The sequence below is a fragment of the Oxyura jamaicensis genome, chromosome 3 (genome assembly GCF_011077185.1).
Source record: "Oxyura jamaicensis isolate SHBP4307 breed ruddy duck chromosome 3, BPBGC_Ojam_1.0, whole genome shotgun sequence".
Classification (NCBI taxonomy): domain Eukaryota; kingdom Metazoa; phylum Chordata; class Aves; order Anseriformes; family Anatidae; genus Oxyura; species Oxyura jamaicensis.
In genome coordinates, this window is record NC_048895.1 from 34,745,689 (window position 1) to 34,761,834 (window position 16,146).

Sequence of the window (16,146 nt, forward strand, 5' to 3'; positions counted from 1 at the left end):
CCCCTCCCCTCACCCCCCCTTCCCCTCGCCCTTGGCGGCGGGCGGGGCAGGAGGCGGGCGGGATGGCGGCGGGGCGGCGGGGGGGCGCAGGCGGCGGCGCCTGAAGGCGGGGAAGGGGCGTGCGCAAGCCGGGGGCGGGGGAGCCGCCTCCCCGGCCAGCCCGGGGGCTGACGGGGGCCCCGGCCCGCGGCGTGTTTTCCCGGGCCCCCCCCCCCCCCCCCCCTCTCCGGGGCCGGCTTACCGGTGGCTTCTCTCTCCGCTCCCTCCTTCCCCTTCCGCCGGCTGGGCGCGGGGAGGAAGCCGCGAGGAGGATTTATTATTATTTTTAATTATTTTTATTTGATTTTTTTTCCCTCCCCCTTCTCCTTTCCGAGCCTCTTGCCCGCCCGCTTTAATATATGCCCGCGGCGAGCGCCGTCCCCCCGCGCCGCCTCGCCGCCCAGCCATGTCGGCGGCCATCTCAGCCGCGGAGAAAGTGGACGGCTTCACGCGGAAATCCGTGCGCAAGGCTCAGCGGCAGAGGCGCTCGCAGGGCTCCTCGCAGTTCTGCAGCCACGGCAGCCAGGTGGAGCTCTCGCCGCTGCCCCAGCTCAAAGGTACCTCGGGGAACCCGCCGCGTGTGTGTGTGTGTGTGTGTGTGTGTGTGTGTGTCCCTGCCCCCTCCCGTGTCCCGCTGCCCCGTGTCCCCCTGTCCCGTCCCCCTGTCCCGTCCCCTTGTCCCCCCCGTCCCCTCACCGAGCTCCTGGCCGTGCCGTGCCCCGATCCCGCCGTGCCCGCATGGGCTGGCTTTCGCCCCGTAAACAAACCAGCCCTGTGTGGATCGCCCCCGCTCACCCCCCTCCTCTCGCCCCCTCCCCGCACGCACGCTTCTCCTTAGCCGCCCCCCAAATCACCCGTGTGCTTTTTGGAAGGCTTGCCGCCCGAAATGTTGGACGGTAAGTGGGGTTTGGGAGCGCAGGGAATGGGGCGCTGGAAGCCCGAAGTGGCTCCTCCCATCGGGGGGGTTTGCAAAGAGGAACTCTGTGCCTGTGGCATCATCTCCTGAGCTGCCCGAGAGGGCTTGCATGTAGCTTCTTTGGGCCTCCCCATCGCTTTTTTGGACCGTGTTTGAATGGTATTTTCCCTGCCGGATTTTAGTACCGAGGCGTTATCTCAAAGCCTGCCCAGTGCTGTGCAGCAGCGCTCGCCCAGTGAATGAAAAACTGAGGCGCTGGCATTAAAATCAATACCGAAGGTTTTATCCTTTGTCCTGAAACTAAAATCCAGGAAGACTGAGTTTGCTAGGAGATTGCAAAAATTAAACAAAAGTTAAGTGCAGCCTTCCCCCCTGTACCACCAAAGTTCTCTATATTCCCTCTCTTAAAAATTACAAAAATAGTTACTCGGCAGGGATTATAAACTCCTCGTTAAAGTATTTGACAAGGACCTGAGCAACAAGGGAGAGATATTACCTTAACATTACCGCATATCAATTGTACTGTCGCTCGTGTTGAAGTCCTAAGGTTTTTGAAGCTGCATCATATGATGGTGGGAAAAAAAAACTAATGATTTGCAGCAAATATCCCAAATCAGAGTGCACTATGGCCGACTTAAAAATAGTCCTAGAAGCTAAATATTTTTTTTCCTGTTTGATTTTTGTGGATTATACAGTCACAGCTGTAGTATTTCAAGACAGTTTCTTGCTGCTCCTGAACAGCAGATGTTCATGAATCATGAAACTGGCTATTAGCAGAAATGTTATTAAATGCAAATAAGCTTGGGCAGGAAGGTAACATGGGAATTTATTTTTTTTTAGCATCTTTGTTGCAGTGGCTGTGCACATTACTCTTACAAACAGAAGAGGTGTTCTTCATGGTGCTTGTTTTGGGCTTTCTTTGTGAAGTTTTGTCCTCCCCTTAGCTGGATTTACGGGATTTATAACCAAGATGATTTATTTGAAGTCAAGATTCAGTTTCTGCTATTGGTATGACTAAACTTCTGCCAATTTTTAGTAATAATGAAAGGCTAATTCACATGCTGCTTAGACAGCCTATTTTCCTCAAAGATCATTTTTTATAAAACCACTCTTGAGACCTTGTAAAAGCACTTGGTAAATATTGCACATAGGTGGCAGACTTCAGAAAGTTGGGTCCCGATCCAGCAAACAGTTAAGCGTACGTACTTGATGCAGGGAGCAGTTCCAGCTTAAATCAGCAAAATGTCCAAGTTTACATTCTTTGCTGAACCGGGACTTTAATGTCAGATTTTTAACTTTGTATGATTAAGTCCTTCTAGTTTTGTGAGTGCACTTTTACAACTTTTTGCTTATTGTATGGGGAAAGTTTGTGTGGCATCAGCAGCTCGAATGAGGTCATAAACTATCAGAGGAATTTGTTCGGTTAAGCAGAGTTTTATAGTAGCTTGAATTGTCTTAAATTCTTAAAGGAAAATCGCATCTGTCTTAATGCTTATGGTTTACGTTGAAAGTCTTGTCCTCTAAATCTGTTTCAGCACATACATTTTGGGCAAAGCATGCTTTTATGAGTAACAAAATCTCAGTTAGCCAGTTATCAGAAAGCTGGGCAGCACTCTTCTGCATGTTTCTCCCATGGATTTGTAATGTTTGTATGTATTGGGAATTTAGATCTGTTGTGAATACAGCTATGGATATATGACGTTTTCTCCCCTTCTGCTTGTGACTGCTTCTCTCCTTTCCTCCCCTGCCTCCCAAACCAAAAAAGCTGATAGAAAGAGTTTGCTGTCCATAAATATATGGTTTTGTGAAACTTCTTGTAATCACATACGTCTTGGGAAGCTGAAGCGCTGCTTCATTCTTTAAAGCCATTGTGGAATTCAGTAATAGTTGTGATGCTGCCAGCGCAGTGTCATCTCCAGACTGGTAGCCAGCGTTCCCAGGGAGGGGCGGAAAAAGGAAAGTACAGTCATTACACTGGTGCCTAAGGGCCCTCAGCGTGCACTTAGGAAGTTAGATTAAGAAGTTTTGCTTTTCCAGGTATCTTAAAGTAAGGGCCTAAATGTGAAGTGCTTATCTTAAAGTAAGGGGCTAAATGTTTGAAGCCTGTATTGGGAGATTAGCATTTTGTAGATGAAGAAGCAGCTCGATGTTTTACTGCAGTAAAAATACTTAATTTGATTTATAGTTACTGTCTTGTTTGATCACTTTCAAGACAATAAAAAGTATTTTAAAACTCCCAGATAGGTTTGTCAGGCTGGCCTGAAATATTTGTATTCTATTTTATTGGAAGGAAGGATGTTCCAGTGGAAGAATAAAAACTAACCATTCACTTTATCAAATATCTTCCTGGGTAGATTTTTTCCCCTTTTGTTTAGGGATTATTTTTTTGTTTGCCACTAATAGGGCCAGAACAGATTGTGTAACACCCTTTCATAGGGGTCTAAGTGATATTGCTTGAAAGCCTGTAGAAAGATAACATATTTATGTATTTTTGGAGTTAATTGTACTGCTGCTGGGTATTACCGAAATTCCTGGATTTAGCTGCATGTTCTGTCACTGCTAGGAGAAGGCATGTTTCTGTGACTAGCAGGTGACAGTCCCAGATTCTGCATGCTGCAGGGGTTTGGGCTGGGGGGGACAGGGAGAAGTTGAGAGGGTGTAGCAGGATTGTATGTTGGTCATTAACAATTCAGATTATTTTTGTGTCTGATATTATGCATCATCTTTAGATAAAAACTTAGCAAAACCTAACTGATGTCAGGATAGATACCTAAAATAAATGAGGAATGTGTTCTTCAACTGCATTTCCTCTGTGTTTGTTATTCAGGAGAGTGTACGCTTTACAGTAGTGCTTAAGCTGAATAAGCAGTAGTGAAAACTAGAATAATGGAAAAAAAAAAAAGGAGGGGGTGTTAGACCTGTGTCAAGTTGAAGCTGCCTTTTTTCCCCCCAACTTCCTTTTCATTTTGTTACTTTACAGTTTACTAAATACAAATCCTTTGAAAATTTGTAGCCAAGATAACATGCTGGTTAACAGCAGGATTTTATCACTTAGTGAACAGTCCTGGGAGAGTTGAGTTTAAAGAAATCTGACAAAGGAATTGTTATTTATAGATTCTTAAGAAGTAGTGATTTTGTCTCAATAGTGTGTCCTTTTAAAACACTGGAATAGCCCGTGCAGTTACCTTCATTTCTGGAAAAAGAGAAACAACTTGACCTTGGGAGCCAATCTGACTAATTGCAATGAAACTACACATACATGTTTCTGTGATTTATTTATTTATTTATTTTGGTTGAAGAAGCATGTAAGAATACAGTTGGAAAATGGTGACCAGATATGATGAAAGAAAAAAAAAATCTTACTCAAAACAGCTTGCTTCTTTTATTTAGCATTGTTAATGGGGGCTGTCAGGTTGTACAGCAAATGTACCTTTTTTCTGTTACCAGAGATGTCAAGTCCAGCTGGAATGAATAAACATCTCCTGATGTCTTTCTGTGATCTTCTCAATACTGAGCATCCATTTGGGAAGACGCTTGTCACTGCAGGCTTATTTCCTATAACACGCACAAAGCACAAAAATATTACAAGAAATTCTTAGTGTTCGTTTCCAAATGAAAATCTCCCCATAGAGAAAACTCTGGCTCTTACAGTAGAACAGCTGGAAACTGGTCCAAAAATCTGTCAACTGTAGGCTAGAGATGGTTGTAAGAATCTCTGTGGGACTGCAAGTTACAGTGGTGAAGTGTACTGGAATAAGGCATTTTTAAAAAGGCCTTCCAGTATGCAGTTTCAGCATCCAAATATGGGGTTCAAAACAGGTGTTATCAAAAGTATCTGCTGTATTTAAACCATCAAGTGACAGCTTGGATTTGACTGAGAACCAGGTGCTGTGTTCAAGCTAAGCTTTCACGAAAACATTAAAGGAAGGCCTAATAAGCTTACATATCGCTAAAATTTTAACCTTATTAGATCCAGCAGGGTCAGTTCAGACCTTAAACTTCAGATGCTTTGAATCATACAGTGTGTATTTCAGAGTGACAAAAATAAGCAGAGTTAAAAACAGCTGAGAGGAATTTTATTCATGCTAACATTAAGTTGCCTTTGCTTCAGAAAGGAAAATAGCCTTCAAAATTTTAAAATGGTTTACTTTTTCTACAGCCTTCATAAATATTTGCAAGTTAAATGACAGTTTTCTGTCACTTAGATTTGCACTGTTTTGTTTTGTTTTTCTTAAATCCCTGATGATTCATTGTTATTTCCTCTTCTGTAGTCCCCCATCCTATACCTTTTGTTTTCAGCTTCACTTGCAACTATGATCTTCCCAGCTGATTTTTTCCTTAAGAGAGACGATCTTTATTTTTCAGATAAAGATGAGGGTGTTCTAAGAGGAATTTCCATTTAACTCTTATGCATAGCCTCAACAGGGCACTCAACAAAGTAGTTAAAACTTATGTTTAGTCAAGTTACAGTCCTGAGAAGTAGAGAACCTACAATAGCTAAAGAAGACTTAAGAACTTTTTATTTTAATATTCTAATGTAGTTCCATGAAAAATGTACTGCTTAATTTTCTTCTATATTAAGGAACTGTTCCTAGTTTATGGAGTGGAACATTTGGTCTTTAATTCTTAACAAATTGACCTTTTTTTATCCTTAGACTTGAATTTTTGGTCTTAGAATATACTTCCATCAAGAGCAACTCCTAAATATAGAGCCTATTGACAGTCTTCACATGAACTTTTCTATTTAAATCTTTCACATCTTCTGTGTGCCAGCTTAGGATCAGATTTCTTTTTCCATATTCGTTGCTTTCTAGTTTAGTCAGATATTAGTTTTGCAGGTGCCGAATTTAATGGTAGTTGCTGTAGGAAATACAATTGGAATTACTTACTGCTCTGGCTATCTGATCAAAAGAAGATTATATCAATCTGCAGAATTCTTTTTAATTTCCACCTATGTAAAAATTATTTGGTGCTTTTGAAAAGGCACCATACCAACAGCTCTGGACAGAGTAATGTTCTCTTTAAGCATAGAAGGCTTTGTGCAGTGTTATTATGAAGAAAGACATTTCCCTTCGGAAGGGTTTAACATTCAGTTTGTGCCATTGTAGTCCCGACTTCTGTTTTAATCCAGCATGCTAAGATTGTATGTATAGTCTCATCACAGTGTGTGAACTCTGAAGGTTGGAACCACAGGCTAATGAGACCAGTAGGTAGTAAATAAAGTCTATTGTATAAAACTCCCTTGGCAAAATGTTCTTCTGGAAACTAGACCAACAGTGACAGCTTATTTTAACATCTGAATCATTGATTTTTATCAGAGAGTCACTCACTGAGCTAGTTTCTGTTAAGTTTTGCTGAGCTTGTGGTCAGTCTCAGTGGTATATGTTTGATTTCAAGGCAGAACTCTTTGTTAAGGTCGCCTACAATTTTCCTTCACAAGACCTTATTCTCAGCTGCTTACAGCATTGCTAAACAGTTTGGACTGAAGTTTTCCATGCCAAGTATGGACAGTTTTATTTGGAACTGCTCCTCAGCCTAATTTTCTGACTTTCAGCAAAAACAGTTCAAGCCGTTCCTAAGGCTAGAGTAAAAATGCATTATATGTTGTTGATAGTAAAAAAAAATAAGAATGGTTTTGAGCTCTGATGCTAGCTGTACTTTGTAGCTGAGCATATAGTTCTGGATGAAAATTAATCTAATGTGGTCCAAATTCTCAGATGTGCTCAGCAGCTTTTGTAGCTTGGTAGCAAGACTGATGATGATTCAGTACCTCCTGTGCTGCTCTGCGAGGAACCACCTCTTCTGAGGCTGCTGTGCATGGCTTTTCTTTGGTTTTCCTGCACTATAATTAAGTGTATAGAAAGCTTGCAATATGTTTTTCTGAAAGCAGGAGCCCAGAAGTGTGTTACAGGTGGTGGGACAGTAAAAAGCAGTAAGCTGAGTGGAGACGCAGGTGGGAAGAGAGGGCAGGAGGGTCTGTGGCTGGAGCCAGCTCCTCGCTTGTAGCTGCAGCAAGTCCTGAATGTCAAAGGCTGGCTGTGAAACATGCTGGAAATGTTTCTTACCATATCCAGTGTGAGTTTCTTCATGGCTTTTCATTGTAATCATGTTTTTTGACACCTCTCCTGAGGGGGGCTTCTCTGACCGTCAGTGCAGAGCAGCAGCTCGTAGCCCTGCAAGGGTGTAGAGGCTGTGCGGAGGGATTGTGTCTGAACTGATCCGGGTGGCCTGTAGCCTGCTAAAGGAGTAGCTCATATTGCTGCTGTGGATACGGTAAAGGGATTTCAGAAGCAGATTGTACTGTTGCATTGCCTCGGCTGCCATTAGGAAAGGTTTTCTACCTTATTCCTTGTCTCAAGTTCCCTCTCTTGGTTGTTGTTTCCCAATGGATAGTTTTTGTCAGCTTCCCATCCCAAAGTAATGTGAATTTTGCAGTGGAGCTGGGAGGTTAAGGTGCAAGTAATGTCACAAAGTCTATGTGTGTATACAACCCAGGACTACTGCGAAAGGAAGATTTTCTAACTCTGGTCAGTGATTTGTAAACTGTCAAGAATTAATAGCATTAAAGCTGCTCCCTACCATAGCAGGAATACTTTAATTATGTTATACAAGTTTACTTTTTCAAATTTCTGATCAAAAGTAATCAGGACACCTGAGCCCATCATGCACTTGAAGAGCTGACAAGCTCTGGATAAAAGGGGTGGAAGTAGCACAGGGCATTTTCTCAGAATTGGAAAAGGAGGTGGGGCGAGCGAGGAGGACAATATAGCGTGGGCCAGGAAGGCAGATCCGAAGAAAAGCAGGAATAAAAAGTTAGAGTTATTTGTCTGACTGTGAAGGGGGAAGCAGCTTTTTGTCTGCTGTTGCTGTACTTGAGAGCTGGCAGGGTGCATAGTTGCATAAGCAAGTGAAACTTTGGAAATTAAAAAATGATAAATTAAAAGCACAGCTTTAATTATATTCATTTCTTCCCAAGTAAAATTTAATGGGAAAGTGGGGGGGAAATTGGGGATTTTTTAAATTATTTTTTTTAAGTTCCAATGCAGGCTATTTGGGTAAGGTTTATGAAAACTGGATGAAGTTTCTAACAGAAAATTCTATGCTTATTTAAAATATGGCGTAGGTGTAAACTTTTTGCAGTAGGACTGAAGTCCTGTTAAGCAGCATAAATTTTGGTCCCATCTGTATGTAACAGGAAGAAGTGATGAGAACTACACGTAGGTTTTAAATTGCATATGTGAAATGAAATTGTGCATTTCAGCATTGTTGGTTTCTGAGGAAAACAAACACTTGTTATACTTTTGAGAAGAAAAATTGAGAAGCAGATGTCAGAGTCCCCTAGAGAGCCATGGTCTGGGTCCCACAGTACAGTCAGGAAGGGCAAGGTTTGATAATTTACATTTGCGAGTATTTTCCCTTAGGAGAAGGAAGCAGAAGCAAAATAAACTCACTACATCAAAATGGTGTAAATAGAGTTTTAAAATAACTACAAAATTTTGCCAAATGGGAATGTACTTAAGCATAGGATCACTCCTTCATTACTGAACGCTTGGTGTTTACAATTTTTGTTAGAAAGAAAATAACTGTTGATGGTTAAAAATGAAAAATAAAAGCTTTTTGACCTTTTATGTATGCAGCTAAATGCTTAGATAAGTGAGATGGATAAGGAGATCCTGCAAGTGCTTGAATATTACCTGCTCTAGACACTGATCTGTTCCCATTGGTGGCAGGTGAGTCACTGAATGCAGCAAAACCAGGATTTCACCTGTATTCCCAGTCTGATTTAATCTTAGCTCTTCCCACTATAACACTTAAGTCATGATTAAGTATCTTATTATTTTATTTGTCTGAGAAAACTTTGAAAACCAAGAAATATGACTTGAGCCAAATACTGAAGTGTATATTTATCCAAGGAATTACTCCAATACCTGTAACTTCCACCCCAATTTGTGCAGGGATTCAAGGGATGATATTTTACCTTGGCTTTTGAAGACCTAGATCACATGTTTCCTCTGGCACAGATTTCCTATTAAATTACTCCCCTATACATCCCCTTCACACGTTTAAAATAGCGTAAGTGCTAAATTAGCTGTAAAATGAGATTCTGTTCTTCTGTGAAGTAATGTTTAACAGGTTGGTTTCCAATGAAAGATATTTTTGTATGGCACTCAACACTGATTTTTCCGTATGAAAATGCAAAGAGCATTTTTGCAGTTTTTGGAAAACAAAAACAAACTTGATTTGTAATGTTGACTTGTGTTTTCTAATGTGACGCCAAACTGGAACAACTTTAGCATTTAATTCAAAATTAATTTGTTAGATCAGGTGGGATATTAAAATAAGTAGGGAACAACATAAATTAATAGACTTTAAATAAAAATAAAAATCCCACAATGGATCCATTTATGGCCTTTTTCATTATCAGCAGTCACTGATTATAAGATACCACAGTTTCAGTCAGAGGTCTTGCATTTACATCAATGAAAATGGAGCTTATTCAGATAACAAATACAGTTTCTGTCCTTACAGGCTTAAAAGGTGCAGATGAATTTGTTTCAGGCTCTGGTCAAGCAAAGCATTCATGTTTTGCTTGAAGCGTATGAGGATGTTCTTAATAGCGTTCTGTATGATGGTTGTTGAGCTGAAGCTTGTGTCTGCGTGGCACACAGCTTTGTCACTTGCTTTTCAGCTGTCCTTACCCCCTGGTTCCCATATGCACGGAGTTCTGTGGCTGTTCGAGGAGGGGATAGCAGCAAACAGAGCTGCTCACGTTACTTGGTTAATGCTGAGCCGGGAAGGTGTGAAACAGTTCCTTGAGTCAGCCTCTTCACAACCTGAAGGGTTTGTTTTGCATCTTCAGAATAGGTGGGGAAATCCTAAATTCTATCCAGCATTTTGATTTCAAGAAACAGCATTTATTTAAAAGTAAGTGTGTGTGTTTGGGGACAGGTAGAGTTAACATCGGTCTGAAGTTGGCTCTGTTACTTGGGTGCAGTGTGTATTTCGGGGACCAGCAGCACCACAGAGGCAGTTCCCTGTGATCTTTTTGATTCCACAGTCTCAGAGGCTTGGTCCCTGGTCCCGTTCCCTTCCTGTAGGGTCCTGCTGGTGGTTAGTTTTCCCACATGTTGGTGTGCAGTTAGTTACCAGGAGCCTATCTGTGGGTGCTTTTGGCTTGTGGCTAACAGAAAGTAATTGTGAGTTAGTAGCCTTTTAAGAGAGGACTTGTTTATATACCCAGGACTTTACCTTGATCTTTATTTGCCCTCCTCTTGTTAAGAGGACTTTTTGAAAGCGCATATGTTTTACCATAACAAAAGCCTTTGTTACATTTCTATGTAACAAAAGCTATTTATTCTCGCTTTCTCTTTGAGAAAGCAGTTCGCATTACCAAGCCTTTGTGATCTGAAGTTAAGGGTTGCCATCTGTCCCATCTTTGTATCTCCAGAATAACAATTTCCCATTCCAAAAGTCAATTACTTACCCCTCTTCCCCAGTTTAATGATCTGGCTGCGCGCATTAATTCTGCGATGGGATTTGTCAGCCTTAAATTTATCCTTGTCTTCCTTAAAGAAGCAGGCTTCCTATTTTAAATCAATTTAAGGTCAATATTACATAATAATCATGAGCTGTTCCACCTTCATGAAGCCTGTGAAACCATTATTTGGGCTTGCATGCAGGAGAGAATGCTAAACTCCTAGAGCCTCTGGTTACGTTTGAGATGGGCCTGCCCTGGCATATGATCAGTCATCACCACTGCTTGATGGTTTTTAAATGAAGACAGCAAATGTAGTAAAAGCGTATGCCAAAAACATAAGTGAATGCGCTGGGGAGCATAATAGTTGGCTTACTGGTGGAAGAAAGCTTTTTTGAATTCAAGAGGAGTAGCATAATTGTTCTTTGAAAATATACACTACAACTGCACAGACTGAAATTTCTTTTGTAAGATTTCTTTTAGAATTTCTTTTATAATAAATTCATTGTATCACTCTGAACAAAGCTTGCCTACAGGTAACCATACTATACATAAAAATTAACGTCCTGGTGCTGTTAAAAGCAGCATAACTGTCCTGTCATCAGACAGCATATATGTATGTATATATATAAATATATATATATATATAATTTTTTCCCCGGAATTATCTGTTGCACGTAACTGAGTTTCAGTTCTGAACTGGCAGTGGTGCTCTTGAGGAAATGTTTGTATGGTTCGTGCTGTACATTTTGTCAAAGACGACTGCAGGCTGTTTCATGTTCCCATTCGACTCATTGGCATGGTGCTTGTTTTCGTAGTTACTTTCTTTTGTTTAAGGAATGAGTAGAGCTTTAATTCTCCTTTTTGAAAAAGTTGTGGGAGAAATAAGGTGAATTGTGGCAGGTCTGGTCACTGGAGCTGTGCTGTTTTTTAACTTTTAGAGGACTAAGAGAGTAATTTGCATTAGTTTTTGCATCTGTCTTCACATTGTCTTCTGTAATTAACCGGTAGGAAATAGAGCTATTAAATATGAAAGCACTTCAGCTGGCTACTTTCTTATTGTCTGAAGTGTTTTGGTTGAGTCAAATTCTCATTAAAATCAAGGGATTTAATGTGGTAGGAGCTCTTAGCCACATGAGATTATAAGAATGCTTGGAAGATGACAGAGACAATTTAGATAAGAAAGACACTTTTAGTTTATCAGTCCAAGGAGTCATGTCAGAGAAAATTTGTGACAGATGTTGTTGGATCAGCATAGGCTTTTCAGATTTTGTGGACTGATTTGTTAAGGTCAACTGCTGGCCACATGGACTGGCAGACGAGCCTTACTGAACGAACAATATCTGGTATTGGGCAGGACATAGCTTTCAAGAAGTGCTTTTAGTAAACATCTTTAAAATTTTCTATAGCCTAGAATATGTAGCTATCTTTGTAAACCACAATAGAGTGTGTGAATAAAAGTCATCATAGATTGTGTCTTTATTTAGTTTTACTTGTGTGAGACTCTTTAAATTCTTATTTTGCCCTGGCATGTATCAAGGAGTTAATCTTAAATTCACAATATTCTAATGAGCAAAACTTGTGATTTCTTAGCTATTTCAATATAAAATGGAGATTTACTTGGATGGTGGTGTGATATTTTTTTTAAAAAAACTTTTTTTTAGCAGTTTGGTTGCTTTTTTGCAATTTTAATTTGATTTTGCACAACTGGTTGGAGGAAGGTGTGCATTAAATTGGATAAAACGCGTGCTGTGGGGACAGTTCAGCAAGCAGGGTGTTGAAGTGTATTTTTAAAGTACTGCTCAGGTGGATCAGTAGTGTAAGTCCTGCCTGATGATCATCGGCAGAAGAGGTTCAGTGGAAGGAGAAGTTCAGCTCATTGCCTTGATTGCTCCTTTGCAGGCCTTTTAATTTCTGAAATAGGGAGGTTGTGTCCATCCGTACTAGCATGCAGATCCCAGACAGGATTGACCAATGTGCCTTCTGTACCTTTAGTTCCGTGCCAAGTCTTTATTTTGGCCCTCTCCCATACGTGGTATGGACTTCCTTGTAACATCGTGTTTGAGAATGGTGTTCTGCTTTGTTGTCTTCCAAACCTCCTCCTCAAGAACAAACCTTCTGTATAGGGAGCTGGTTAATTTCTAACATACATGATGATCTGTCTTTCTCCCTTATCTGCCTTGCAAAGCCTGGGCTCTGTTTAGTGAAAACATGCAGAAAAACTTAATTTGAATAGATACACTGTTGAACTCCACATAGGGAAAAATAAATAAATAAATAAATAAATAAATAAATAAATAAATAAATCTTATAAGTAATGGCACTTACTCCATAGGCAGCAAAATTTTTCTGTATGGGGAAAAAAAAATACTGATGACAAGATTCCCTGGATACCTAACATGCTCCATACTTACTGGTCTGAGTGGCCTCACCAGTTTCAGCTGGGCTGCTGAGCTTCCAAAAGCTGAAGCTGGGGAAACATCTCTTACAGATGTAATGAGTTACGGCAGAAAGGCTTTAGACCATCAGTTTAGCCAAGTATACCATGAGATTTTTCACAGGGGGTTTATACAGGGGCTTTATCCTTAAAAAGGAACTTAAAGTTGCTTTCAAAAAAAAAAAAAAGCCAAGAAAAAGAATGCTAATGTGTAATTAGGATTTTTCAGTTACTTTGTACCTGTGAAGCTGGAGGATATGGTTACAAATGAGCTAATGAACTAACTAAACAGCTTGCTGCAGCTGAAAGAGGAGTTTCTGCTCCCACCACTAACCTTGTGCCAGACCTGATGATCATCAGACCCCTCCAGCAGCCATCTAACCTCACTAATATGGCCATGTTATTGAGTTAAAGCAGCTCGCAGAAGGGGCTGACAAGTTGCAGAGCCGGTGTTGAGGGATGGATGTGACTGGGAGCAGGGGAGGGGAAGGAAGGAATAAATGACAAGGGAGTAGCAGGGTGAGAGACCTCTTTCCTTCTCATTGTCAGCCAACCATTGTGCTGCCTGCCAAGCTGCAGACACAGACTTCTGAGAATCTACAAATATATTGTCCCCTCTCATAACATCAATTGCATCAAACTCGTTTTTTTGACAGTGCCTCTTTACCAGGTCTATAGCACAAACACTGACACTTTCAGGTGCTTCAGGAGGTTGCAATGACAGCGTACACAAGAACTGCACAGAACAAAAATAAAATTTAAAATGAGGTTAGGCAGGTTTCCTTATGCTTGACTTGCGTGGGCTAGGCCAGAGATTCAACAGCACTGATATTCAAATGATGTGAAGGAATAAAAACAAGTATGATGGATGTCTCATGGTACCTGTGCTCCTCTCTTCGTGTCTGTGTTAGGGCTTCATTCTGCCCTAGCATATCCCACTGCCATCAAGGACAGCTGCACGTAGCACAGTAAATATTGGAAACCTGTTACAAATGTTTGAGAGGGTTTGTTTTGCACTGGCAGAGAAAGTAAGGTTTTCTGAATTTCCAGTTTGTGAAGGGAGTTCTGATTTTTTGACTTTCCAGTTGAGAGGGTAATTCTGAGGACTTGGATTCTGCTTTCTGCTGAAGCGAGGATTGTGTTACGTTCCCTGGCTTTGCACAGGAGGTCCTGGATAAACAGTTCTGTTGAGAAAGGAGAAGTATCTTTCTTTTCCTTCCAGGAGAAATGCCTGTAAACATGTGAGATAAATACACTGCAGGAAGATGTTATTGTAGTCCCCTGCCTAGTGGCATGGTGGTGTCTGTCTCTCCAGTTACATACTCATGAGGTAGCTCAGACTGTAAAATTTCTTTCCCTGTCTATATTTTCGTTGGGTCCTCCCTGCAAAAAAATCATTTTAACTCAGTGCTCCATGCTCATACTTGGATCGATAACCTGATAAGTATTAAAGCATTTGATTTCGAGACCAATCTGTACAATCTTGCAGCTTTAATGTTTAGTAGCTTCTGCTCAGGAGGAACTTGTGAGTCAACTTGTTTGTAATTTTTTTATCCTTTGATATTGTGGATACTGTATGTAATCGTTAGGCTTTTGTAAACAGTAGTAGTAGTCTGCTGAGAATTTCAAGACCATTAAGTGCAAGGATCAAATGAACTATTTTCATCAGTTACAAACATATTTTACCATCTGTTGCACAAGTGAGCGGAGGCAATGACAATCCTTAGAAAGAGTCATGGTTAAAATGGATCTTAATTTACAATGTTTTTTTGGTATTGGACACAACTTTTTGTCTTTAGGATTTTCTACTGTCATATCTGATCAGGAATCTGATTTCTGTGATTGCCTAAAGTGTCATTAGGACCTTCCCAAGGACCTCAGGTCAACTGACAAACAGACCTCAAACGGATGTAACAGTGGGTTTAAAGAGTTTCCTAAGACGTGCCTCTGTTGAGCAGCCTCTGGAAAATAAAGTTGAACCAATTGGATTTTGATCACCTGGAGCAGATGACATACAGACCATTTTCTATTATTTCTTTTTTTCAGTGACTTTTCCAACAACATACAGCAATTTAGGAACAGGTGGTTAACAGAATTCAGTCTTTGATGTTTTGTTTTGTTTTTTCACTGGAAAGTACAACCTGTCCGTAGGGTTATTTTCTTGAAGCATCCGCTGCCTACTTTGAACCTGTATTATCTTCTGTGGTCGTCATGGTATTTAGGGTAAGCAGTTATCATGAACTTCAGATGCACGGAATAAATCTTGATAAAAGTTAAATTAAAACTTTAAAAAAAATCATGCCACAGGTTAAACTACTAAACTCAAAGGGCTGGTTTTTAATGCAATAATGATGGCATAGTTTATTTTATTCATAGAGCTGGAATAAACTATTGCAATATGATTTTACTGGGTTGTCTAGCTTCTGTCGTGCTGGGACAATTAGATGTAGTTAAAGACAAGGCTTTAAAAAACCAAGAATGCTACCTGACATGAATTTCCCCAAAGCAGGTGATGTTTTTCCATGACACCTGTCCCAACATTCCTGGGATACAGGTGCCATGTGTCAGGGAGGGGCTGAGCACATGAGAGGTAATGCTGATGCCACAGGACTAGCCTTCTTGTTACCTTCCCTACAGTTTTCATCTCTTGCACGTCGTTATTTCATGATTTCCCCTTGTCATTGTGAGTAATGGACGCATGTGTAGAAGAAAATACTTCATATGGCTTGGCTTTAAATGGTGCAAGTAACAAAACTGATTTATGGGCAGGCTTTTCATTTAGGAAGATGTCTAATTGAGATAGATCAGATTGCTAATGAAAGGTACCGGTGATGCATGGCTGGAGAGATATGATCTCTGGTACTCTGATGTCGAAATAAAAGTGGCTAATACAGTGATTTCTTTGATATTCTAGGGAAGCTAATAAGTGATTTATTTCTTCTGAATTCTGGTTACTTGATTTCAACTTCAGGTCTTCAGTTTGTTGTAACCACTATTAGGAGAATTCAGACGATGTCAGCTGCTTTCTAAAACTTTAAATTTTGGTTAATGAAACTTGATTTAATTGAACATCAGCCAAGGATCTGTATTTGCTGCACCTCGCTACTGGGCTTTGCTAACGTGGAGCATAGTCAGGTTTATAGTGGGCAGACCTAAGAGCGGATCTGAGCCCTGTGTGCGGACAGCTGGCAGCGCGAGGTGAGCATCAGGGGAAGCTTTGCATCCTGGGGCAGTTCCGCGAGCGAGGCTTTGGGGATGTCACCCGCAGCGTCACTGTTA

General features: G+C 40.9%; 1 protein-coding gene across 1 annotated transcript in view; it reads left to right on the forward strand.

The window, feature by feature from the left end:
- Window positions 1-359: 359 nt before the first annotated feature.
- The window catches only part of PPP2R5A (protein phosphatase 2 regulatory subunit B'alpha), a 44,023-nt gene continuing 28,236 nt past the window's right edge, over window positions 360-16,146 (forward strand). Inside the window, exon 1 of the mRNA XM_035321136.1 lies at window positions 360-596. Within this exon, the coding sequence (XP_035177027.1) occupies window positions 446-596 (151 nt within the window). The 5' untranslated portion in view covers window positions 360-445. The remainder of the gene's footprint in view (window positions 597-16,146) is intronic.